Here is a 27,500-nt window from a genome sequence, read left to right as displayed (position 1 = left end):
CATCTTTAACTCTGCCACCTCCAGCTCTGCTTCCTGTCTTTTGTTAGCGCCACCGCCTCCAAACCATACAACATAGCTGGTCTCACTACCGTCTTGTATACTTTCCCCTTCACTCTTGCAGCTACCCTTCTGTCACAAATCACTCCTGCAACTCTTCTCCACCCACTCCATCCTGCCTGCACTCTCTTTTTCACTTCTCTCCCACACTCTCCGTTACTTTGGACAGTTGATCCCAAGTATTTAAACCAATCCACCTTCCCCACCTCAACTCCTTGCAACTGCACCATACCACCACCCTCCCTCTCATTTACGCACATGTACTCCGTCTTACTCCTACTGACTAACATTCCCCTTCTCTCCAGTGCGTACCTCCACCTCTCAAGGCTCGATTCAGCCTGCTCCCTACTCTCCCTACAGATCATGATGTCATCCGCGAACATCATGGTCCATGGAGACTCCAGTCTGATCTCGTCCGTCAACCTGTCCATCACCATTGCAAACAGGAAAGGGCTCAGAGTCGATCCTTGGTGCAATCCCACTTTAACCTTAAACCGGTCCGTCATTCCTACCGCACACCTCACCGCTGTCACACTGTCCTCATACATATCCTGCACGATCCTCACATACTTCTCCACCACTCCCGACTTCCTCATACAATGCCACAACTCCTCTCTTGGCACCCTATCATAAGCTTTCTCTAAATCCACAAACACACAATGTAACTCTTTCTGGCCTTCCCTATACTTCTCCATCAACATTCTCAAAGCAAACATTGCATCAGTGGTGCTCTTTCCTGGCATAAACCCATATTGCTGCTCACAGATCGTCACCTCTCCTCTCAACCGAGCTTCCACTACTCTTTCCCACAACTTCATGGTGTGGCTTAACAAACTTTATCCCTCTGTAATTTCCACAGCTCTGCACATCACCCTTATTCTTGAAAATCGTAATCAGTACACTTAATCTCCACTCCTCCGGCATCCTCTCACTTTCCAAGACTTTATTAAACAATCTGGTTAACAACCCCACTGCCATCTCTCCTAAGCACTTCCATGCCTCCACTGGTATACCATCTGGGCCAACCGCCTTTCCACTTTTCATCTTCTTCATAGCAGTCCTCACTTCATCCTTACTGATCCACCCCACTTCCAGATTCACTATCTCCACCTCTTCCAACCTTCTCTCTCTCTCATTTTCTTCATTCATCAGCTCCTCAAAGTACTCCATCCACCTTCTCAACACACTCTCCTCGCTCGTCAGCACATTCCCATTTGCGTCCTTTATCACCCTAACCTGCAGCACATCCTTCCCAGCTCGGTCCCTCTGTCTTGCCAATCGGTATAAATCCTTTTCCCCTTCTTTTGTATCCAACTTCTCATACAGCTCGTCATATGCCTTTTCCTTGGCCTTTGCCACCTCTCTTTTTGCTTTTCGACGCCACTCCTTGTACTCCTGCCGACTTTCTTCATCTCTCTGACTATCCCACTTCTTTTTAGCCAACCCCTTCTTCCTTATACTTTCCTGTACTTCCTCATTCCACCACCAAGTCTCCTTATCTTCCTTCCTTTGTCCAGATGTCACACCAAGTACCTTCCTAGCTATCTCCCTCACAACTTCTGCTGTCGTTGCCCAATCATCCCACCCATCTTTACCACCATCCAACGCCTGTCTCACCTCCTCCCTAAATTTCACGCAACAGTCTTCCTCCTTCAGCTTCCACCATCTGGTCCTTGGTTCAGCCCTCACTCTCTTCCTCAACCTCACCTCTAAAGTCATCCTACAGACCACCAATCGATGCTGTCGAGCTGCACTCTCCCCTGCCACAACCTTACAGTCACTAATCTCTTTCAGGTTGCATCTCCTACTTAAGATGTAATCCACCTGTGTGCACTTTCTTCCACTCTTGTATGTCACCCTGTGTTCCTCCTTCTTCTTGAAATACGTGTTTACCACTGCCATTTCCATTCTTTTTGCAAACTCTACCACCATTTGCCCTTCCACATTTCTCTTGTTGAGACCGTACCTCCCCATCACCTCCTCATCCTCTTTATTACCTTCCCCAACATGTCCATTGAAATCTGCTCCAATCACCACTCTTTCATCCTTGGATACACTCTCCACCACTTCATCTCACTCACTCCAGAAATCTTCTTTATATTCCATCTCACACCCCATATGTGGGGCATATGCACTGATGACATTCATCATCACCCCTTCAATTTCCATCTTCACACTCATCACTCGGTCAGACACCCTCCTCACCTCCAATACCCTCTTGACATGATCTTCCTTCAGGATTATCCCGACACCATTTCTCCTCCCATCCACACCATGGTAGAACAGTTTGAAACCACCTCCAATGCTCCTCGCCTTACTCCCCATCCACTTGGTCTCTTGTACACACAGTATGTCCACCTTTCTTCTCTCCATAATATCAGCCAACTCTCGCCCTTTGCCAGTCATCGTCCCAACATTCAGAGTTCCAACTCTCACCTCCACACTTCTACCCTTCCCCCTCTCCCACTGCCTCCGGACTCGCCTTCCCCGTCTCCTTCTCCTCCTTCGCCCAGCAGTAGCACAATTTCCACTGGTACCCTGCTGACCACCGGTACCGGTGGCGGTCGTTGGTAACCCGGGCCTCGACCGATCCGGTATGGAAATTCGTTTTGTTGTCCGCATAATGATTTGGCATAGGTTTTTACGCCGGATTCCCTTCCTGACGCAACCCTGGTCGCCTCTTACGACACACAGGGATATGGTACACCTATTCTAACCGGGGCATACACCGGGCCCAGTACAACTGGTGCTCATTTCGCCGACCTCGGAAGGATGGCAGGCTGAGTCAACCCCCTGGTGTTTTCGACTTGGTTTATATATATTTATATTTATATATATTTATATATATATATATATATATATATATATATATATATATATATATATATATATATATATATATCCATATATTTATATATATATATACACATTATATATACACATTATATATATACATATATATATATATATATATATATATATATATATATATATACATATACATACATATATTAATTCAGTGTCTCAACGGGGCTTGAACTCAGGACCTCTTGGGTCCCAAGCCACTGCCCTTACCACTGCGCCAACACCACGCTATGTATGTATGATATGCGCCAACATGTATATGTATCCATATATATATATATATATATATATATATATATATATATATATATATATATATATATATATATATATATATATATATATGTATATGTATATGTACTGTGTGTGTATATGTATATATATATATATATATATATATATATATATATATATATATATTTATATATATATATATATATATATTTGTACATTATACATGCAGACATATATACATACCTGGAAAATGCTTCTCGTCTCCATCTGCCGCCCGACCGGTTCCATCACTTGTTGGCGAGTCATTAACGACAGCCTAATAAGAAACGCCTACCCCCGAGGCTCCCCAACATGTATGTACCACATGGAAAGCTGATGGCAGTCATATTAATATGAAAACCCAGTCACTTTTGTCACATTTGTCACCTGTGGTTGGAGGGAATAACCAATCAGCTCTTACCTCACAATTATCCCCAGGCGGCTCTGGGTGTGTGGCATTTGGATTATCATGTATGCTTTACTTGTGAATGCTGTTTCAGTGGTACTCTCTGCACCTGATTTCAAGCTCCGTTTTTGTTGTAACCTCCCTTTTTGGGTTTTTTTTTTTCAACAGGAACAGTTGTATGTGCGGATCCAGATTTACCTTGACGTCGATGAAACACCTGGGGAGAAAAAGCCTTGTCAGTTACTCGAAGACTGTTTCGCAGAGTGTGCCATAGAGGCACTGCAGCAAACATGTGATGTATGTGCTTTACATATACCCCCTTGCCAAACTGCTGCTGAATTTTTTTTTTGATATACACAGTCGAGGCTCTTCGAGAAGCTGAACCACATAACGAATGAGGACATAACAGATCGGAAAGTTTCTGTATTTCTCATGCTGTTTTTTATTACGTGTGCCCTGAATACAACATGAGTTTGGTTGTGTCACTTCTTTTTTTTCTCTTAGTGAGTTTTTGTTTTGTGATTTTGCTTTTATCCTCTTCATAAATATGTTACATCACTGTTTTAGGTTTATGCCAAAGGAAGAGCAAGATAGCACAGTTGTGTGTTACAACAGATGGTTTGAAATCTTGCTCCTGTCAGTTTATAACAATGACTTTTCATTTATTTAAGAAAACTATTCATTTTCAGCATTTAAGATAAATCATGTGTTCATCAAGTGAAGTATTGGTCTCATTATAGACCATGAGCTCTGCCCATCATATCCCTTTAGAAAATGACTTGTGGTCCTCTCCTTGGCAGAGAATGAAATATTGTTTAAAGTGTCACTAATATATGCTTCATCATTGTTCTAACTTATCCCACTTTCAGAAGTTGCACGTTAGCGAACACTTCCCTTCCAAAGTTTGTGCTATAATTTTGGATTTCATGAAAATTTTGGTTGCTCACAAATGATATAATGCCAACACAAACATGCACAATGACATCAGCTTTAAGGAGATGCATCGGCTGCATCGACTTCCTGTCCACACTACGTTAAAGATTATTCTTCTTGAGATGAAGACAACGGATACTCCCATTGTAGTGATGACCATTTATCACACCATTCATGGATCCAGACCTCTGACTCTATCAAGTTATCTTGTAGCCTGGCATCCCCAGATATCTTACCAATGCATGCCAAAGCAGTTCTTGCTGTGTGAAAAGCACCAAGTCAGATCACAATGCGGTGCATGTAAACTGGTGTTTGCCATTTGATAGTTTGAGCTTTTTCTTTGTGGGGCCACGCCACCTCATTGTTTTTGTCGTCGCACGTGCCTTGATATTCCTCCTGGGAGATAGTATCGTTTGAGGGATTTGTGGGCCAAGGAGCGATAAATTAGTTTCAAAAGGTTTATTGGGGCAGGAGTTTGAAATTCGGGACAGGGATTAGTGGGGCAGCGAGGTTGGAATAGGATAGGGCTGAAGTTGGCCATCTGACCTGCCACCGCAAGTTCCAGCCATGACCGTGACTTGCTTTTTTGCCAGTATCGGATCCTTCGCGCCAGTTCTCTCTCTTGCCTGGACCAGCCCTTCTGTCTGCACGGGAACGCACCCTGTATTCTGCCAGTCCAAAGAGAGTTGAAGTTTGTTGTTCCCTATGTTTGGAGAAATCAAAATTGAGAGAAAAGGAAGGACTCAAAAGAACAGGTTTTGATGCAGATCATGACTGACACACCATTTGTGATGATCACTGCAGCTCGAGCAAAGACTCGCCATGTAGTTGCAGAGAGGCTGAAAGTGGTTGTGACAATGCTAATGGATAAACTGGGAAGAAGTAAAATGCATGAAGAAGTTGAAGACCCTGAAGATCTAATTCACATGTCTTCTGGCATCATTGCATCCCCTAAAGTTTGCCTTGACCTGAAGACTGCTCAATTGAAGGAAGATGATGCATTCATCACATTTTGTAAACACCGACTGCAGTGAATTGAGACTGACCTCAACAACACGTCAAGGAAAATGAAGCTTAAACCATTCACTGATGCAGGGAACAAGGTGACGACAATGGGGAAGCGTAAAGAAGTCAGTTTGAAAAGTGACTGGAAACTTCTTGCCAGACTTGTCATCATAAGCAGAGCCCACAAAATTGATGTGAAGAACATGTCATATTGTTTGGGCCCATTTCCACTGGGTATCGCTACACATGATGGATGCCTTGTAAAGACTAATAAGGCAAAGCTGCTGCATTACTTCAAATCGGCCCCTGAAACAGATGATGCATTCGTCAAGACACCCAGAGGCAGTGTCTGGATTGCGAATGGGATGGCCATGCTGCAACAAATGAGCCCAAAATAGATGCCCCTAAACATTGGCCAGCTTGCTGACAAGAATCTCCACCAATTGTTGAATTTTGCTTGCACCCATGGTTCAACTGCAGATACTTTGTGAAGGACAGATATCCAGCTGTCAGCATCAAAAATGCAGAGCGCAAACGAAGAGTAGCAAGCGACTCCAAAAAATAATCAAGATTGAAAAGCTTGACCAACCAATCCCAAAACGGTGGAAAAAAGTTGCTGTCACATTGTTACAACAAGGAGCAGTTGGTTAAATTCCTGTTTGAGATGCAGTACAAGTGTGATGTTGGAAGATTGAAAGGTGCGAGAATAACCGTGACTCATACAATCATTCCGCCACATGGAAATGTTCTTGTAAAATACATCAAAGAGCTGCACTCTTTGCATGAAGAGGTGGAGATGTCAAGACAAAGGCTATCAAACCGATTATTTAGCTGACACAGGGTTAGCTGATAAGCATTAAGCAAAATAAATCAAACTGCAATACGTGTCCACTGGGTGAAAGAGAGAATGGCATAATCATGGCAAAAGTTGCAGTGTTATCAACCAGCTCACCCTGTTTCATAGTAAGACATTCCTTTTCAATATGTAAGTCAAAAGACTCTTGGGTAAAGGCCCGGTCACACCTTGACGTTTTAGCCAACGTATGCCGATTTTTGAATTTTTTTTTCTAAAACGCTGGCACACGTTGAATACGTTATGGGTAAGTTTTGATAACATTGAGAGCACGCTGAAAAACACTGCCATACGTCGTTGTATGCTGGCTTTAAACGTTGTACTTTTTGGTTGTCCTCAAATTTTTTCATGCTTGAAATTTCACGACGTATGCCGGCGTATGACTCACACGTTCCGCTACGCTGGCCACAAGTTGTATGCACGGTCTGCGATCGTTGACAGACGTCAACACATGCTACTTGTAAGTTAATCATAAGTTGAGACACGCCGAGGTAATGTTTAGCGAACCCGAAACTTATTTCTAACCTATGATTAACGTGTTGTTGGCACATTACGCGATCGTTGCCACACATCGACAGACGTTACTTTTAAGTTGCTCATACGCTGAAAGACGTCGGTATAATGGATCGTCCTTGCGTCAGCGTTCACGGCCACGGCCAGGACACTTATTTGCAGCATTCTTCAAACTTTTCTTCGGCATGACGAGGATGTTCACACTTCGATGTCTAGCTTGGCTATGATTCCAATTGTCCATCGGCAGCGTCTATTTAAAATAGTCGAGTTTGAGCGTTTTAACACGTTCAGAAGAAACGCTTCAAATTTCAAAACCCCAGCGTCAAAAAACAAAGGCGAGTGACAGCAATTTAAATCGTTCATTGAAAACAATGAAAATAGCTGAGTGGTACCGTTTAAAAGTCGTTGAGTGTAAAAAAAATCGAATTGTTGAGCGCAAGCGTCTACTTTCAAGAGTGGGGTTTGAGCGATTTAGCACGTTCAATAGAAACAATTAAAATTTCCGAGCGCCAGCGTCAAAAAACAAAGGCGAGTGACAGCAATTTAAATCGTTCATTGTAAACAATGAAAATAGCTGAGTGGTACCGTTTAAAAGTCGTTGAGTGTAAAAAAAAAATCCAATTGTTGAGCGCAAGCGTCTACTTTCAATAGTGGAGATGCAGCCATTTAAATCGTTGAGTGGCAGCCTATGAATAGCAAACCCTACGTCACCGGCAAAGATAAACTGCCGCACGATATGGATAAGTTAGGCTATCGTTGGGCATAGTTTGTGACCGCCGGATTCACGATAATTATTCGTTGGTATATCTTATCTATAAGTAATCAAAGCGCTCTATGCACATTATTAGTTCATTGTGCATTTGTCCAACCCGTTATGAATAGACCTAAATCGTAAAAACAAGCTATAGCTCATTGTTGAAAAAGCCCCATAAAAAATTAGCCGCGAAGAACTTCGAACAATGGTGCAAAGATGTCTCCTACCCGTGGACACGTGGACGCAAGGACGATCCATCATAACCCACACCCTCCCCCTCACACTCACCTACTACTGCCAACATGAACAAACTACTACTAATACTAATACTGATACTGATACTGATACTGTTACTGCTGACATGGACATCGACTCAAAAAGGACTCGAAAACACTGTTGGGTTCCCCTTTTATGAGCAGCATTTTTATATACCAATTCCCAAAACCGCTGGGAACACGTCTTTATATGGCAGTTGTAAGCTAGAAACACGTTCATTTATTTTTTTTTGTCGACCGGAAGACGTCATTGGAATATGTCTACATACGTTGATGTGTGTTGGGACTACATAAAGAATTGGTTCAAAGCACTTCAAACATAAGTTAGAAATAAGTTTCACGTAAAAAAGACATTACCGCGACGTGTTTCGACTTTTGAGTAGCTTATAAGTAGCCTTTGTGGACGTGTTTAAGCGTCCACATATCGTGTGTAAAACTTATCCCCATCGCATGCGGAACGTGTGTCTTACGCCGAGTACGTCGTAAAATTTTGAACATGTTTAAAATTTCTTGACGTACTCTACTTACTACGACATATGATAGCGTACTTTAGCGTTCTACTCACGTATACCAAACTTACTCGTACCGTATTTGACGTGCCCCAACGTTTTAGACACATTTTTCTAAGGTCGGCATACGCTGGCAAGATCGCCAAGGTGTGACCGCGATGTTGTCACTTCCATTTCTACGGCAGTTATGATTCGAATCGTTGTGCGTCAGCCTTTTAATAGGCTACGTCACGACATCGTCGTTCATAGCAACGCGCTATGCCTACCTAAGTTAGACTATCGTTGGGCATCGATTGTGTAGGCCGACAACAGGTTCAGCATTCGTTGGTATAAGTTATCTATAACACAACGAAACGTTCTGTGTCCATTACCAATACGTTATACATAAGACCAAGTCGCTATGAATGCGTCTGAATCTTAAAAAAAAACATCAAAAGTTCAACGTAAGCCAGCGTTTTACATACATTTTAATACGTTGCCATCGCTGGCTAAAACGTCAAGGTGTGACCGGGCCTTAAAGGGAAACATAACTGACAGCCAATTCGACTATGGCATAAAAAGTAAAATTATAAAGTATCAGCAACAATTATAATTAATTGAGAGTACATGAATATAATTATTTTTTTCTTCCACAGCAGCAATACTCAACCATGAATGATGACAGCTATGCAATGCTTTCCTTGGCGACCAGGATAGAGATTTTTTTTAATATGGTACTTTGTCAAGGCTCATATAAGAGCTGGTACACAGAATATAAAACAAAGGGAGCAAGAGACAAGAGGGGGTGAGAGAGAGAACACAACAGTCGAGAACAGGGACATCAGGAGATCTGTGGAAGAGAGAGGGATGGGGGTGGGGTACACAGGATAAACAATATGAACACCACAGGAACTTTCAGGAAGGAAAACAGTGAATTTGAAGGAGGTTGGTTTGGGGTGGATTAATGGGGATAGAAAATATCATGGCTTTGAATAGGGGAACACATGAGATGGTAGTGAACATCTGTTTGAAAGACCTGGAGGGAAGAGTGGGATTGAAAAGAGTTTGTTCCAGAGGCAGAAAACAAGAGGAATGAAAGAGTGAAGATGAGCAGTGATTCTTGATTTTGGCAGTTTCACCAGAAGGGGGTTGCTCGCGGATCTTGAGCGCCTTGCAGAAATATTAATGGGACAGATAACAGACAGAGCAAAGGGTGCAAGGTGGGAGAGGAGTCCGTAGAAAACAGAAAGACCACCAACCTGACTGCCGTGAGAGAGTGAAAGACCCAAAGATCCAAAGACTCAACTTCATCGTTAGTGTAGTAGATAGTAGAAAAATCGTGCAAATGATGATACAAGCATTAAATTTGGCATTTCTGTTCAGCAGGGCTTTCTCATCAAATCTGCCTGATTGGCCATTTGAAAATCCAAATTTTGAAAATTTGAAAAAAAAAAAAAACTTCAAAAAATTTTAAGTCACGGCTCACTGAAATTCTTGAAGCGCAAGTGAACATCCCAGACAGAGAACCAAGGGGAGATGCAGTCATCATTGATGACTCAGCACTTATCAATGCCCTACCTCCACGCACTTCAAAGATATTTGATGACTATGCAAAAGAAGACATCATCCCAAAGGTGGAATTCTATGGTGCCAGGTATGAGAGGGTGGACGTAGTGTTTGATGTGTACAAGAAGTCAAGTCTGAAGTCCGAGGCAAGGTAGAAAAGGGGGCAAGGAATCAGAAGAAGAGTGACAGGAACCAGTAAGACCCCAAGTAACTGGAGATGCTTTCTTCAAGATGACAGCAACAAGACTGAGCTGTTTTACTTCCTTGCGGAAAAGATGTGTGAAGCACAGACGACAAGCACAGTCATTGTCACAAAAGGAGAAGATGCCATTCGCAACACAAGGAAGTCACTGGATGCTGTGTCCCATGTTGTCATGAAGAAGCTGACACTCGAATATTTGTACACGCCAGGGATGCAATGACGGATGGTAGCAAGTCCATTATCATTAAGGCTAATGACATGGATGGACTTGTCATAGCAATATCTGTACTGCCATCCATACAGGAACTAGGTCTTGAGAACATGCGGATTGCCTTTGGCCAAGGAGCCAATGCGCGATGGATTCCAGTCCATGAGGTAGTTTCTGCAATAGGGCCTGAGAAAGCTAGAGGGATCCCATACTTCCATGCGTTCACTGGATGTGACGTCGTGTCTGCCTTCCACGGTAAAGGGAAGAAAACTGCATGGCAGACTTGGAACGTCTTTGATGATGTTTCTGAAACATTCACCAAATATTGGGGAAGATATCATCCAACATTGATTCGTGATCTTGACTTTTTTGAAGTTATTTTTTTTTCTTCAAATTTTTCAAAATTTGGATTTTCAAATGGCCAATCAGGCAGATTTGATTAGAATCCCCTGGAGAACAAATGTGCCAAATTTGATGCTTGTATCATCATTTGCACGATTCCTCAAAAATTGCTGTTACCTGCCCCACTACGTGGAGATACCAATGATCCTAAAAGCCTTGGTTTCCACAGCATGAGGCAGTCACACTATCCCAGAGGTGAGAGCAGTACTCCATAAATCTGTTGTGGTGGAAAAGAACTCGATTTTCCACAAGTTGGATCAGAATATCAAAGGAGAATCTTTAATTTCGTATATATGGAGGAAGAGCATTCAGTGATTCACTGAAACATTTGAATGAACTTCACTGAAACAGAAGCCCGAAGTAATCCCTCTTGTATACAATTTGACATCCAAAAAATGGGAGGGTGAGACATTTGGCAATTCAAGCACGGGATGAGCTGATAAGCACAAGGAGAAATAACTCAGAACTGCAATACGTGACCACAATGGGTGGGGGAGGGGGTTGGGGGGGGGGAGAGAGAGAGAGTATATTAACACACTCATGGCAAAAGTTTGCAGTGTTAACAACCAGGTCACCCTGTTTCTATGCAGCAAGCAAGACTTTTTTTCAAAGTAAGATATTCCTTTTATCAATATGTCGGTCAAAAGACTTGGGGGAAAGGGGAAACATTACTGACAGCCAATTCGACTATAGTACAAAAATTAAATTTATAAAGTACCAGCAACAATTCAACAAGTGAATATAATTGAGAATACATTAATATAATTATTTTTCTTCCACACTGTGAATGAAAGCTTTGTATGTGGTTAAGAGCTCAGGTGTGCCAAGGAAGGCCTTTGCACTACGGAGGATACCCAGTTTGTGACAGGCTTTGGAGGCCAGCTTGGAAATGTGGCTTTCCTTGGAAAGGTGTCACGAAATCGAGATGCGTTGCATCAGCATATTCAGTGAGCCAATTTCCAAGCCACCATTTACAAGCATAGCTTATAAAAGCACCCAGATATTCCATCTCCTGGTAGACAGGGATGGAAGCTGATAAATGATGCAGTTGATGCCCTGGGAATTGACTGGATCCTGATGCAATCAGCTGAAAAAAGCATCCTTGAACATTCATCCTGTGCATGCAAGAAGTGTAAGTACACAATAGGGGAGGGAGATGACAAAGGCTAAGTGTTTTAGGCATTCCATGCACAGAACTATGCTCATGTCATACACATGAGAATAAACATCTACCAACTTCCAAATTATGACGATGATGGAGACAGTGAGCCTGAGGACATGGGTGGAGGAGATGATGGGCGAGACCAGTTGAAGATGATAACTTTCAAGAAGAGTCGTCTTTCACATAGTGTGGACAGTAAGTAGATGCAGTATCTGCACCGCATTAAAGCTGGTGACAATGTGCATGTTTTTGTTAGCATCGAGGACAGATAGACAAACACATGGGTCAGAGAACAAATCAGAGCAAAGGATATCTTCGAACCCCTCTTCCCACCCCCTCAAATTTCATCACACCTCCCCCTCTTCCCACCTCCCCCAATTTTTGTTCCTCCCCCCACCCGCTCCCATCTTCACAATATCTCCACCCAGTCTCATCCTTCCCCGATCTCCACCCTCCCTTCTCCCTCCTCCCCCATGGCCATGCCTCCCCTCATCGTCTCCCCTCTCCCTCAAAGCTTCCCTCTCACTCCTCCCTCACAAATCAACCGCCTCCTCCCTCTTCAAAGCAAACGTCTCTCTCTTCCCCCTCCAAGCTTCCCCCTCACCTTTCTATAAATCTCCCCCACACCTTTCTCCCTCAATTCTTCCCTCTCACCCTTCTCCCACCATTCACCCCATCACTCCCCCTTATCAAAGCTGCTCCCCCTTCACATTCGCTGCCTCCTTCCGCCACCCTTTCTCTTCCATCTCATACCTCCACCTCCTCCAATTTCCCACTTCCCTTTGCCCCCTCTCTTATTACTCCCCACTGCAACTCATCCCTTCGCCACCTGGCCATCCAATCCTCTCCCCTAGTTCTTCTGTATTCTTTTACACACTGTCAACAACCCTCACAACCTCCACCTCCTCCCCCTCATCCTACCCTCCCCTGCACCCAAAGCCTCCTCCCCTCCCTCTTCCTTAACAGTGTGGACCTCAAACATCTGGGGCTTTCGCTCAAACCTGACTGATATCTCCATTCAAGTTGCCACTAACAAACCAGACATAGTGTGTTTAACAGAAACTTTCCTCCTTCAAGACGTCTTTGACTCCTTCATTTTTTTCCCTGATTACTCCCTTCTCTGGTATGATAGACATAAGCCTCGGCCTGGTGGCAGAGTTGCTCTCTTCATCAAAAACTCTATTCCGCACTCTCCATGCACTGCCCTCACTCCTCCACACCCCCAGGAATACCCCTGGCTACGGCTTCTCCTCCGCTCCCACCTCTTGTTTATATGTGTGTTGTACCACCCACCAAGCAGTAAGGACCGCATTTTACATCTTGCTTGCCGAAAACATGGACCAACTTCAATCCACTCATCCAAACTCTCTCTTCCTCATATGTGGTGACTTCAATTGTCATCATGCTAGTTGGCTGGGAGTGGTGCATTTCTCACCTGCCATGGCACTTCAGCAAAGGATTTCTGCGGCTCCTTGGGACTGACACAATCTGTCAACTTCCCGAACCGGATCTCAGCCAACGGTACTCCATCTCTTCTGGATTTGATTTTGACCAATTTCCCAGAAAATGTATGCTGTTCTTCTGCTACAGTTGGTTCATCCCATTTCGGCTCTCACTGATATCAACTCATCCTGGGAATTATTTCAAAAAAATTTGCTCTCTCATGCACAGATTTAACCCATCTCATCTTCAGTTGTCCTACCCTTTCTCCCACCCATGGTACATTAAAGTTTGTGGCGAGGCTGCTGTCCTGAAACAACTTGCCTTCTCATGGAAGGCAATTACTCATCAATTTGGAATTTGACAAGGTCACTCAATCCTGGACATGCTGCTTCTGCTTTCCCAACAATGGATGGAGGTCCGAAATGCCAAACATGAGATCAGAGTCATTTCCCTCGACATATTACGCGCTTTCCATACGGTCTGACATCCCGCACTGCTCACCAAACTCTCTTCCTATGGTATCCAAGGCAATCTCCACTCATGACTTGTGGACTTCATCTCCTGTCGCAGTCAACGTGTGGCTTTTAATGGCTCTCTATCATCTCCTCTTCCTGTCCTGGCTGGAGTTCCTTGAGGCAGTGTTCTTGGCCCTGAACTTTTTGTGGTTTTCCTCAATGATCTCTCAGACTCTCTGGAAAATCCTCTTTATATCTTTGTTGATGACTCCACCCTCTGCCATACCATCTCTCATCCCTCTCCATGCACGGCCCTGACTTCTATGATCTTCTAGAACAAATTTCTATGATGAGCAGGCAGCAGCCTCTTCACTCTCTGCAGACTTGGATAAAATTGCAAGCTGGTCAAACACTTGGAACACGTCTTTAAATCCTGACAAATCTCACACCTTCACAATGTCTTCGAAAGGACTGTCTGGAACCCCCCACCCCCCTCCCAATCTACTTTCTCAACAATCCCCTCGAAGAAGTCCTTTAATTCAAGCTTTTGGGCCTCACGATCTGCCACGATCTTTCCTGGGAAAGCCACATCTCCAAGCTGGCCTCCAAAGCCAGTCGCCGACTGGGCATCCTCCGTCGTGCAAAGTCATTCCTTTGCACACCTGAGCCCCTGACCACTTACAAAGCTTTCACCTGCAGCCTGATGGAGTACTGCTCACCCCTCTGGGAGAGACTGTTTTGTTCACCATCTCAGCTTCTGCCTCACACCTCACTTGACTTTACACTGTGGAAACCAAGGCTTTTTGGATCATTGGTATCTCCCGCAATGAAGCTGAGCCTTTGGCTCTCTCACCGCAGGCAGGTCGGTGGTCTTTCTTTCTTCTACCATCTCCTCTCCAGCCTTGCCCCCTACTCTGTCTGTGCTCTGCCCCCCCCCCCTATATTTCTGCAGGGCGTTCAAGGTCTGCCAAAAAAACCCTTCCTGTGAAACTGCCAAAATCAAGAATTACTGCTCACCTTCACTCTTTCAGTCATCTTTTTTCTTGCATCCAGAACAAACTCACACACTCTCTTCAATCAGACTCCTCTCTCCAGGTCTTCAAAACAGCCGTTCACCACCATCTCATATCTTCCCCCATCCAAAATCTTGATCTTTTCTACCCCCGTTAATCCATCCCAAACCCACCTCCTTAAAATTCCCTGTTTTCCTTCTTGAAAGTCCCTGTAGTACCATCCTGTTTACCCCGTGTACCCCACCCCATCCCTCTCCCTTCCACAAATCTCCAATTGTCTCTGTTACCCACTATTTTGTGCTTCGTTCTCCCATCCCTCTTGTCTCCTGCCTTGTTATATGTTCTCTGTGTTTGCTCTTACATGAGCCTCGACATGGTTTGCAAAAAAAAAATATATATATAAAAAAACACCAAACATAGGAGATGGAAACTGGCAGGACACATTATTGAAAGGTCAGATACCAGGTGGACAACAATTGTAACAACATGGAAGGCAATATGAAAAGGGGAAGGCCAAATCTAAGATAGAGGGATGAAATCAACAAATATTGGGGAAGAGTCAAATGTAACAACAAAGCAAGAGACAGAGCAACATGGCATCAACATTCTGAGGCTTTCATCTAGCAATGGACTGAAAATAGCTGATGATGATGATGATGATTACTGCATTTATAGTCATAAAATAATTTGTATAATTTCACTTTGCTGACATTGTTCACTTTGATATGTTCTCCAGAGGGGGAAAAGTTCCGAATTGTTACGTCATGTTAAAGACACTCCTCGTGTTGCTGGCCTCCTTTCCCAAATCTTGGAGAAGTCTTGGCCATTGCCTGAACAACAGGATCCAAACAAGATCCTTTTACACCTTTTACAATGGCCGGCTTCAGCAACATTTTTGAAGATTTGGAGTAGGTCCTGCTTTCTGTTTTTTTTAATATAATATATTTCTCTTATCACACGTGCTATGTTCTGTTAAGTCGTCTTGGGACATTGCATTTATTTTTATTGCCCCTCCTAATTTTGTCTGATTATTTATAAAACTCTTGTATTTCACTCTCACATTTTGTAATTCTGATGCATTGGGCTAAATTCCAGGAAAAAAATGTTTCCAATAGCAATACAACATGTAAAGTCATGACATTAAGTTTGCAGAAAAGGGGGTGATCAGTAAGTCTGGATTTTGGGAGTTTAACAAAGAAGGGGGTTACGAGAAAAACACATTCAACCTGAAGGAACTGGGGAGGGTTAAAGGATTGAAACAGCAGACTGTGCACCCCTCTGACCCCTACCCTAAATCTCATCCACTACCCCCTTCCCTCCATAATAGTATGGTCCACAATATTTGAAGTCTCCATTCTAATACTACTGATCTTTCCATCTGTGTTACTGTTGCAGCTTCAGCCATTGTATGCTTAACAGAAATGTTCCTTTCACAGGATGTTTGATTCCTCTGCGGGGTTCTCACTAGGATTGTGGTATGGTGTGGTGGTAGACCAAATTGATGCATTGTGACTTGCCGGTATGGTAGTCTGTCAGTTTGATATATAATAATCAATGAGACTAAGTTCCAATATATCATCATGTAGTTGTCATAGAGGGGGAAGGCGGGTTGTTTTGTTTCTGTCAGCTGTTTACATCGGGAGGGGAACGGAGAGGTGTGCAAAATTTTATGACATTTCCTTATGCAACAATTTGATTGCTTCTCAGATCTGGATCATTGTCAAATAATAAATTAAATATCTCATAAGTTTCAGTCTCTAGTCTTTATCACCTTCCTATCAAGATATTGCCAATCATGAAACTAATGTATCTTTGGCGTTTTTGTTGTAAATTAGTTTCCTATGACGTTTCATGTGACAGGAGAACACAAGGAACTGCACCTTTCGGATGAAGCTGAAATACGCCTCATAACAGCTTTATCTGTGCTGGATGGCCTCACAGATAGCTTAACGAATGGTTCAGTCGTTTATGGAACCTTAAATATTGTACTGAGTCACAGGGAAAAGCTTCTGCAATGTCTGCATGCCATTGAAGGCGAGTTGGATTTTTATAATCATCCTTCATATCAGCAATTCACTTTGTAAATCTTCAATTTTTACAAAATGTTTTTGCTTTTGTGCAGCTAGGAATGAAAGCTTTCTCACCTTTGGAAATGTAACCCTTTACTTGTCTTTCAGTCATTTCTGATTTTGATGCATATACCCAATTAAATACTGTATGATGTATGTTAACGTTTCTCTATCGCACCAGATGTATTGCCATTTGATTTCACTGCATTAAGAAATCTATGGTGCAATTCAATTGCAACACTTTTTCTACCTGGAAGATCTGCAGCCACCAGCTATCTCTGCTTTTGTTGGATTACTTCAATGGCAGAAAAATAAAGGACCTCCATACACCAATATAAACATGGTTTTAATATAATTGATCAATTTTATACCGTGGCATATATATTTATATCAACACAGGCATCATCCCAACTGACTGGAAGAGGGGCCTTGTTGTCCCTCTCTGGAAAGGGAAGGGTGATCGCCAAGACTGCAACAACTACCGAGGGGTGACGCTGCTCTCAGTGCCGGGCAAGGTCTTTGCTCGGATAATTCTTGATAGGGTTCGCCACCATCTGCTTGAGCACCAGCGTCCAGAGCAGTCAGGCTTTACACCAAAGAGGTCAACGATTGACCGTATCCTTGCACTTCGTGTCCTCACCGAACGCAGACGAGAGTTTCGGCAGGGGCTGCTTGCAGCCTATGTTGATCTCTGTAAAGCGTTCGATTCAGTGAATCGGGATGTCCTCTGGAGGATTCTTGGTCTTCGTGGGGTGCCACCAAAACTGATCGATCTGATGTCTGAACTCTACTCTGGTACTGAGAGTGCTGTGAAGTGTGGTGGTACCACCTCTGACTTATTTCCAGTTGTTACTGGAGTTCGTCAGGGATGTGTACTTGCCCCCACACTTTTCAGCACTTGTATGGACTGGATTTTAGGGAGGATGTCGGAGAGATCAAGTTGTGGTGCATCGTTTGGGAATGTCAAGATCTCGGACCTTGATTTTGCAGACGATGCAGTCATCTTTGCGGAGACTTTAGACATCCTTTTGGGGGCCCTCGAGGTGCTGAATGAGGAGTCGGAGCCGCTGGGATTACGGGTTTCTTGGGTCAAAACTAAGATCCAGGCTTTCGGTGACATCTTGGATGCTGCTGTCCTGTCTGTGTCTGTTTGTGGTGAGGATGTTGAGGTCGTGGAGAGATTCACTTACCTTGGCAGTGATATTCATGTCTCTGCTGGCTGCGAGTCAGAGGTCAATAGACGTCTGGGTCGGGCCTGGGGAGTCATGGATTCACTGGATCATGGGGTGTGGCGCTGCCGGTACCTGTGCGGGAGGACGAAAGTCCGAGTCTTCAGGTCCTTGGTACTTCCAGTCTTGCTCTATGGGTGCGAGACTTGGACTCTGACCAAGGATCTGAGACGGAGACTTAATTCCTTTGGTACCAGGTCTCTTCGGAGAATCCTTGGCTATCGCTGGTCGGATTTTGTATCCAACGAGCGCTTGCTGAGAGAGACTCGGATGAGATTTGTTACCTGCATAGTCCGTGAGCGTCAGTTGCGGCTGTATGGACATGTGGCTCGTTTTCCTGACGCTGATCCTGCTTACCAGATTCTCTCAGCGAGGGAGTCTCATGAGTGGAGGAGGCCAGTGGGCCGACCACGTGCCTCATGGTTGCAGCAGGTTGACCATCATCTCAAGGAGATGGGGATGGGCCTGGCATCTGCCTGGGGGATGGCCAGACGGAGGCCCCTGGAGTACCGGCGGAAAGTGGACACAGCGACACGCTGTTCTGGCACATGCTCCCATACCTGACCTTTATACCCCCTTTTAATGGCAACATTTGCAACGGATCTTAATACAGATTAGCATACCTGAGTAAAACAACAGGGAATGGAAAGGAGTGAGGGGTTGATGCCTTTTGCGCCGTCCACCCTTGCACCAAGATTACACTGTTGGTGTGAAGTGCAGGTACCCTTTTCGCTGCTGTTGTCCTGGTCTGATTAGGGTGCTATGGTGACTCAAGCAACAAGCAGGTTGGTCCTTCGGTAAATGTTCAAGTACAAGCATTTGGACAGCTTGGTCAGTGTATGGAGGACACATGCAGATCTTGGGCCAGTGGACCAATGCACTACCTCAGAGCTTTCACACCCATTCTTTGGGGGTGAGGGGGAGAAATCATTGATGGGTTGTAAGCATAAAAAAGAGGGGGGGGGGGGTGGTGACGGGAATATCGGCTTTGCAGAACAATTTCAAGCAATATTTTCTGATGTCGATTCAATGTATGGAGACACATCCACAAAAAGCTGACAGAAATGGGCCCCTACATGTTTTACACGTATGCATCCAGATGCCCCTCCACCCCCCCCACCTCCCTCCTTTTGCCATACACATTGCAATGTCGGTGGCCTGCATTTCATAAAACCACTAATCATGGCTTGAATTCTATGTCAGGACTTCTTCTCATCAGGATTCAGATTTAGTTATTGCAAGGCTGAAGGTTTTTATTATTATTTTCTTCTTCACTAGTGCATGTACTAGTGAACCAAAATCTATTACAGGTGCAGCTGTAAATGCTCATGTAACTGTGTTCTGTTGTCTTGGATGCTTTATAAGTATATGTGCAGTTTGATGCCAAATCTTGTGATTATCTCATCAAAATTAATCTCAAAGTTTTAATTTTAATGAGTCTACAGTACAAAAACTCCATGTTCCAAAAACACCTTGATGGAAACCTTTTTATGCCGAGTTCATAGTTTCAGGGCATGCTCAATCTGAGCTCAATTTGACTGTGATCAAGCTATAATGTGTGCTTACTTGGTGTTCCTGTTCCTCTCCCATCTAGCTGATAAAAGGGCAGAACTCGAGGTTATTCTGGAGTGCAGGCATTCTGAGAAACAAAACTTTGAAGACCATCGCTTGTGGGTTAAAGAGCTTTTGGGAAAATGCAACACTATAAAAGAACATGTCAGTGGTAAGTGATCCATCTTACTTAGTGGAAGGAATATGAGGAAACATGTTTCTTCCTTTTCTTTTTTATAATGATTTAATAAGTACCAATGTATTTGCTCTTGTTTGTCCTATGCGGTATTTACCAGTTTCATTCTTACAGGCTATTTTTCCGACTCGGTGTTAGTATCAATCGATGGTCTGCTTGGGATGAAATGCTGCACATGCATGTTTTGTGTTCTACTTTTTATTTCTGGTGTCTTGGCAAATATGTGGGGCATTGACAAAGTTATATGAACGAGATATTCACAACACTCAAAGATGCATCGTAAAAGCATAATGATGCCAATATATTGTTAAGTGGGGTGGGGGGGGGGGGCGTGACTCAAGGCCAGACTATGGTAAGTGTAAGATAGTCTGTGTGTTTCTTGCCATGTATCAAGGATCTGTCAAAGTAAGTAGTCTTGCCACATGTGATGTTGAGGCAGCACATGTAATTTATAGGCAGGATAGTCAGGGTAATACTGCATGTATAAACACCTCTTGTTTGTGGCTCGGGCCAGGTGAGGACTTCCGGGCACAAAACGGGCACACGGAAAAGTGTCACATGCTACAAAAAGGCCGATCACGATCTGTTAAGTGGTGGGCAAGCCATGGCGCTGTAGTGTGCTGTGGTGCCCGGAAGAGATGATACTTTTATTGGGGATGTCCCGTGGACAGGACAGCCCGGAGGAGTATTCCTCCCAGAAAGGCAAGGGTGTGAACGTTTAGGAGAAACGCTGAGACAGAGGGTATGGAGGGCACACCAGACAGAGTTCCTGGCGTGCAAAAGTTGTGCAGACAAAGGACACAGATGGTACGGAGGGCACACCAGAGGACCTGGCAGGAAGAAGCTCTGAGGCTCTGTGTAGAAAAGCACACAGAGGGTCCCGGGGGCTTATGGGCATATGTTCCGAGTGAGTGGAACCTTTTAGACAAAGAAGATCGCTCTCTGTGCTATGGCTCTCCTCATGTAGGATGTTACTCGTGGCTGGCTCTGCTCTTGGCTGGCTTTCCTCGTCTTTTTCTCTCTATTTGTTACTGGTTACTCATCTCACTCCTGCTTCCATACCTGATTACACCATCGCCTGACACTCCACACATAACAAAGTGAAGTCCTTGCTGTTATGTATGCACACTGGCAGATTGCGTCCGTGCTGTGAATTCATGTTTGCTTTGTGATGATTGTTTTACGGCAACCTGCCATTTTGTCTCGAGATCAGCGACGTTTTGTGCATGGTCAAAACACTTAGTTCCACACTCATCCATGCGGTCTTGTCTCTTCTTTAACACAACATTTAGCAATGAGGATGGCTGAATTTTCTCTACCGCCACCTCCTCCCTTCTTTGCGTTGTCAGGTGAGCCTCCTGTGCCGCAGACTCGCTTGAATATTATCGAATATTATCGTGCTTAGTATTGAAACGAATATTATCGTGCTTGGCTTGGAAGACGTGAGCGATGCCAAAAATAAATCAAAAAAAAATAATCAAAATAAAATAAAATAAACTTTGCTGCTCCACTGCCTGGGTGTGGAAGGCCAGCTGATATTTGGGACAATTACCACTGCTTACACATTCACAACGACCGTGACCCTTCTGGAAATACTTTTCAGCTCTACAAAGTGTTCTGCTCCAGCAATTTCTCTTTATACAGCGTCAACAACTGCCGGGTGAGTCAGTACACCAGTATGTTGTGCACTTGAGAGGCTTTGCTAACTCCTGTAAATTTGGGGCCCTGTGAGGAGAGATGATTTGTGAATTTCTCATTGAAAAAACATCAAGTGCGTAAGTGCGCAAGAGACTTTTACTAGAACCAGATGATTTATCCCTTTCAAAAGCTGTGGAAATTAGTGTAGTAGATAGTAGAAAAATCGTGCAAATTATGATACAAGCATCAAATTTGGCATTTCTGTTCTGCAGGGCTTTCTGATCAAATCTGCCCGATTGACCATTTGAAAATCCAAATTTTGAAAAATTTGAAGCAAAAAAAAAAACTTCTGGAGAAGCTTTCTTCGAGATGACAGCAACAAGACTGAGCTGTTTCACTTCCTTGCGGAAAAGATGTGTGAAGCACAGACGCCAAGCACAGTCATTGTCACAAAAGGAGAAGATGCCATTAGCAACACAAGGAAGTCACTGGATGCTGTGTCTCTATGTTGTCATGAAGAAGCTGACACTCGAATATTTGTACACGCCAGGGATGCAACGACGGATGGTAGCAAGTCCATTATCATTAAGGATAATGACACGGACGTACTTTTCATAGCAATATCTGTACTGCCATCCTTACAGGAACTAGGTCTTGAGAACATGTGGATTGCCTTTGGCCAAGGAGCCAAGGCGCGATGGATTCCAGTCCATGAGGTAGTTTCTGCAATAGGGCCTGAGAAAGCCAGATGGATCCCATACTTCCATGCGTTCACTGGATGTGATGTCGTGTCTGCCTTCCGCGGTAAAGGGAAGAAAACTGCATGGCAGACTTGGAACGTCTTTGATGATGTTTCTGAAACATTAACCAATCTCAGCCAGCATCCAACATTGATTCGTGATGTTGACTTTTTTGAAGTTTTTTTTTTTTTTTTTCAAATTTTTCAAAATTTGGATTTTGAAATGGCCAATCAGGCAGATTTGATTAGAATCCCCTGGAGAACAAATGTGCCAAATTTGATGCTTGTATCATCATTTGTACGATTCCTCTCAAAAATTGCTGTTATCTGCCCCACTAAATTGCATTTCTAGTTGAGTCCGCTGCCAACTGCGCAGCTCAACTAGCTTGTTTATAGATGCCCTCCTACAGGCACACACCAGGCAGCACAGATGCTGCAGCAGCCTGATAGCCTCGCTGGCACAGGTCCCGGCCCATCTGTGCAGCAAATGCAACGGAAGCGTTTGTGCCCCCTGATTGCTCCGCACACGGGCAAATATGCAGGAGCTGTCCCAAATGAAATCATTTTTCCAAAGTGTGTTGGTCTGCCTCTGCCATGACGCCAGCACCACAAAGGCCTCAACCTCCACACACATCGCCCACCATTGGACACACCATTGCTCTTCAGACCTGTAGTTGCACCAAGCTGTTCCTGGACACTGTGTCCTTTTCTCCGGACAAGGTGGAGAGCTTGCTGTCAAACCTCGACTCAGATTCTGCAACCGCTCCAGACGGCATTAACTCACGTGTCCTGAAAACCTGCTCTGCTGCTCTTGCTCACCCTCTCTCTTTTCTATTCACCCCCTCATTTGCTCAAGGTCATCTGCCATCTGCTTGGAAATCAGCTAACATAACCGCTCTGCATAAAAAAGGTTCAAAAACAGATCCCTGCAACTACAGAGTGTAGTGGAACTGTCAGAGTAAGTAGTCTTGTTATTGAGGCTCAATTGTCAAAAAACTCAATAGTCCACTCGAGGCAAAGTACATAAACAGAGAACCTTAAATACGTATTTACAGAACGACATCATCATTGATGAAACGGTCATGCTGGTCTCTGCAAAACGGAGCTTACAGGAATTTATATATACTAGTACGGGCCCGTAGGGGCGGGCCCGTAGGTGCATGCCCGTAGGTGAGTGCCAGTATGTGCAGCCTCTCTCTCTCTCTCTCTCTCTCTCTCTCTCTCTCTCTCTCTCTCTCTCTCTCTCTCTCTCTCTCAAACCTCGAAAAGGCACATCCGCGGGTCCCCAGCAATATTCCTGGCAAGTTTCAATCGTGCAAAAGAAAAAATAAATAAATAAACATTAATTGTGATGTCATTCGTGATGTCATAGCACCGTCTCCTGTCATTGGTCGACAGATAAATGGCCGTAACTTGGGAATCGCTTGTCCGATTAATATCAAACCTTGAAAAGCACATCCGCGGGGCCCCAGAAATATTCCTGGCAAGGTTCAATCGTGCAAAAGAAAAAATAAATAAATAAACATTAATTGTGATGTCTTTCGTGATGTCATAGCACCGTCTCCTGTCATTGGTCGACAGATAAATGGCCGTAACTTGGGAATCGCTTGTCCGATTAATATCAAACCTTGAAAAGCACATCCGCGGGGCCCCAGAAATATTCCTGGCAAGGTTCAATCAGATCGGACCGTTGATCGTGCAAAAAAAAAAAAGAATAAATAAATAAACATTAATTGTGACGTCATTCGTGATGCCATAGCACCGTGTCTTGTCATTGGTCGACAGATAAATGGCCGTAACTTGGAAACCGCTCGTCCAATCGATATCAAACCTCAAAGGCACATCCGCGGGTCCCCGGCAATATTCCTGGCAGGCTTCAATGAGATCGGACCGGCGGTCGTCGAGAAACGGCGGTCACAGACAGACAGACAGACAGACAGACACACAGAGATTGCTGGAATGATAGATAGACTAGTGCGGGCCCGTAGGGGCGGGCCCGTAGGTGCGTGCCAGTATGTGCAGCTTTGTGCCTGCAGTATCAGGTCCCCAGCATCAATTGTGACGTCATATCAAACGAAGAAGAAGAAATGTGATGCCCCCTCTCTCTCGCCCCCTCTCTGTCCCCCCTCCTCTCTCGCCCCACCTCTCTCGCCCCCCTCTCTTCCTCCCCTCTCTTGCCCCCCTTGCTCCCTCTCTCCCCCTCCTCTCTCCCCCTCCTCTCTCCCCCTCCTCTGTCCCCTCCTCTGTCCCTCCCCTCTCTTGCCCCCCTCTCACCCCCTCTTCTCTCCCTTCTCTTGCCCCCTCTCACTCCCCTCTCGCCCTTCTCTCTCCCCTCTCCTCTCTCCCCCTCCTCGCTCCCTCCCCTCTCGCCCCCTCTCTTGCCCTTCTCTCTCCCTTCTCTTGCCCTCCTCTCACCCCCTCTCTCGCCCTTCTCTCTCCCCCTCCTCTCTCCCCTCTCTTGCCCCCCTTTCACCCCTCACTCGCCCTTCTCTCTCCCCTCCTCTCTCCCCCCTCTCTCACCCCCCTCTCTCACCCCCTCTCTTACCCCCTCTCTTACCCCCCTCTCTCCCCCCTCCTCTCTCCCCCTCCTCTGTTCCCCCTCCTCTCTCTCGCCCCTCTCTCTCCCCCTCTCCCCTCCTCTCTCCCCCCTCCTCTGTCCCTCTCCTCTCTTCCTCCCCTCTCTTGCCCCCCTCACCCCTCTCTCGCCCTCTCTCTGTAAATGTATTCACAAATGTCGACCAACCACAACGATTAATTCCAAACTTGGGAAAAAACAGCTTTCAAACCCTTGGGAAACAGCTGTTTCCCTTGGGAAAATTCAATCCTTGGGATTAATTCATAATTTCAATATAATATAATCAAACCTTGGGAGTTTGGCACATACCCAGAGAAAGGCACATACCCAAGGTCCCCAGTGTCGATTGTGACGTCATACCAAAGGAAGAAGAATTGTGACGTCAATCCTTCAAAAATTTTTAATTATTTAAATAAACATTAATTGTGACGTCATTCGTGATGTCATAGCACCGTGTCCTGTCATTGGTTCACAGATACATGGCCGTAACTTGGGAACCGCTCGTCCGATCAATATCAAACCTCGAATAGGCACATCCGCGGGTCCCCGGAAATATTCCTGGCAAGTTTCAATCCGATCGGACCGGTGGTCGTCCGGTTATTAATCATTTGGGGAAAAATTGGCATGATAAGGTGAGAAGGTGGAACGACACCTTCAGCTGCCTTATATACACCTTTTCAATACTGAAAAGCAGTAAAATGGCCGTAACTTGGGAAGCGCTCATCCGATCGATATCAAATCTCGAAAAGGCACATCCGCGGGTCCCCGGCAATATTCCTGGCAAGTTTCAATGAGATTGGACCGCGGTCGTCGAGAAACGGCGGTCGCAGACAGACAGACAGACAGACAGACACGCAGAGATTGCTGGAAATATATATATATATATACATACACAGACAGTCATGTGCCGCATAACGACTTTTCGGTCAACGACGGACCACATATACAATGGTGGTCCCATAAGATTATAATGGAGCTGAAAAATTCCTATCCTCTGGTGATGTCGTCGCTGTCGAAGCGCTGCCAGTCATATAAAAGTACAGTATAGCACAAACAATTATGTACAGTACATACTACTTGATAATGATAAACAACTGCAGTGTGGCCCCGTTATAACGCAATCGTTGAGGTCCATGAAATGTCATTGTGAAAAAACCGCGATCGCGAAAAATCGGGATTCAGGAAAATCAGCGTTCAAACTGACCAAATGTTGACCTAACATCCTAAAACACCCCTATTTTCGTCCTCTTTGACCAGTTTTTTGCATGCTTACCTTCCAGCAAGTAAATTACCTTTGAGTTAAAGAATTCTGCTAATAAATCGTTGGTACAGTCAAAATGAAAACACAAATTAGTTTTTAGTAAAGCTTTTTATGTTGTTGAAACATTCGCACTGCTCTGAAAAAATATCACACAACTGACAGGTGCTCGATTCTTCCTTTGTAAATTATAACATCGATGCAATGATAACGTATTTATAAAATCCAAACGCTATTTATTCACCTTTCGATAAAATCGATGCGAGAGAAGATTGTAAGCAGCCACTAACAACACCCATGGCCGTCATGAACAGCACAGAGGTAAAACTAACGCGTCTTCCGTCTCTATCTTGGATGTGTGTTACAATTGCCAACAGTATTCAGTGCAGTAACATGCTGTACAGGTTTGTAGCCGAGGAGCAATAGGCTATACCATATAGCCGAGGTGTGAAGTCAGCTATACCATCAAGGTTTGTGTAAGTACACTCCAAGATGTTCGCACAATGACGACATCGCTTAACGACGCATTTCTCACAACGTATCCCAGTCGTTAAGTGGCGCATGACTCTTATCCCATCTACACAACGTATCCCATGACATGACAAATATATATATATATATATATATATATATATATATATATATATATATATATATATATATATATATATATATATATATACAATTATACATGTATATATAAGTATATATTGTTATGAATTCGCACCCACCGGCGTGCGAACGGCCGCTTACCACTAATCGCAACCACGTCGCCCACCAGACGGACAATTCAGTCGTGACTTTCCGGAGCTAACGCCGGAAACCAGTCATGGGTGGGTTTCTACTCCCCACACGGCCGAGCCAATTGTCTACCCGCGCAAGATAGGGTCACTCGCCGAATTCGATATACCTAAGTACCTGCGGGGACAGCCGACCGGGCGACCGTACCTCGACGCAGGTCGGCTTGGGACACAAACCGCTGAAGCGGTCCGTTCCGTTCTGCAGTGATAACCGAGCGGGTATTATCGCCAACCTCGCCGGATCCGATTCTATTGAACCGGTATTTAAAACCCAACTATTTATTCCACGATGCAAGATGGCATTTCCAATAGGGAGAGGACGCAACGAACGGGGTACATTTGAACCAAGCACATTTATTTATAATTTACACACAACACGTATGCAGGCAAGGCAATGAAATAATCATATACGTATGCAAAGAGACAAAAGCAATCAAGTATACAGACAAAGCAAAAGCAAGGGAAAGCACTACGACCGAATATAAGCAGTAATAATTTACAGGCACTTAAGCAGTTCTACTTCTCAGACTCGGCGCCACAACATTCATTCCAAAGCCCAAAAGAAAAGGGCC

The 27,500-nt window shown here is 44.4% G+C and overlaps 1 protein-coding gene across 3 annotated transcripts in view; it reads left to right on the top strand.

Moving 5' to 3' along the window:
- Positions 1 to 27,500, top strand: part of RNF213 (ring finger protein 213) — a 645,256-nt gene that overhangs the window by 231,629 nt on the left and 386,127 nt on the right. For all 3 annotated transcript variants that reach the window (XR_015056656.1, XM_085875806.1, XM_085875807.1), the window contains 4 exons: positions 3,770 to 3,898; positions 15,610 to 15,781; positions 16,734 to 16,907; positions 19,766 to 19,894. Coding sequence is in view for 2 of the 3 variants with exons in the window: in XM_085875806.1 (XP_085731932.1) it covers positions 3,770 to 3,898; positions 15,610 to 15,781; positions 16,734 to 16,907; positions 19,766 to 19,894 (604 nt within the window). In the remaining variant the exon portion in view is untranslated. The remainder of the gene's footprint in view (positions 1 to 3,769; positions 3,899 to 15,609; positions 15,782 to 16,733; positions 16,908 to 19,765; positions 19,895 to 27,500) is intronic.

This window comes from Eptatretus burgeri, chromosome 3 (genome assembly GCF_056783735.1).
Source record: "Eptatretus burgeri isolate ZD-2024b chromosome 3, Ebu_testis_v1, whole genome shotgun sequence".
In the NCBI taxonomy this organism is placed as follows: domain Eukaryota; kingdom Metazoa; phylum Chordata; class Myxini; order Myxiniformes; family Myxinidae; genus Eptatretus; species Eptatretus burgeri.
This window is presented reverse-complemented; position numbering and strand designations above follow the sequence as displayed.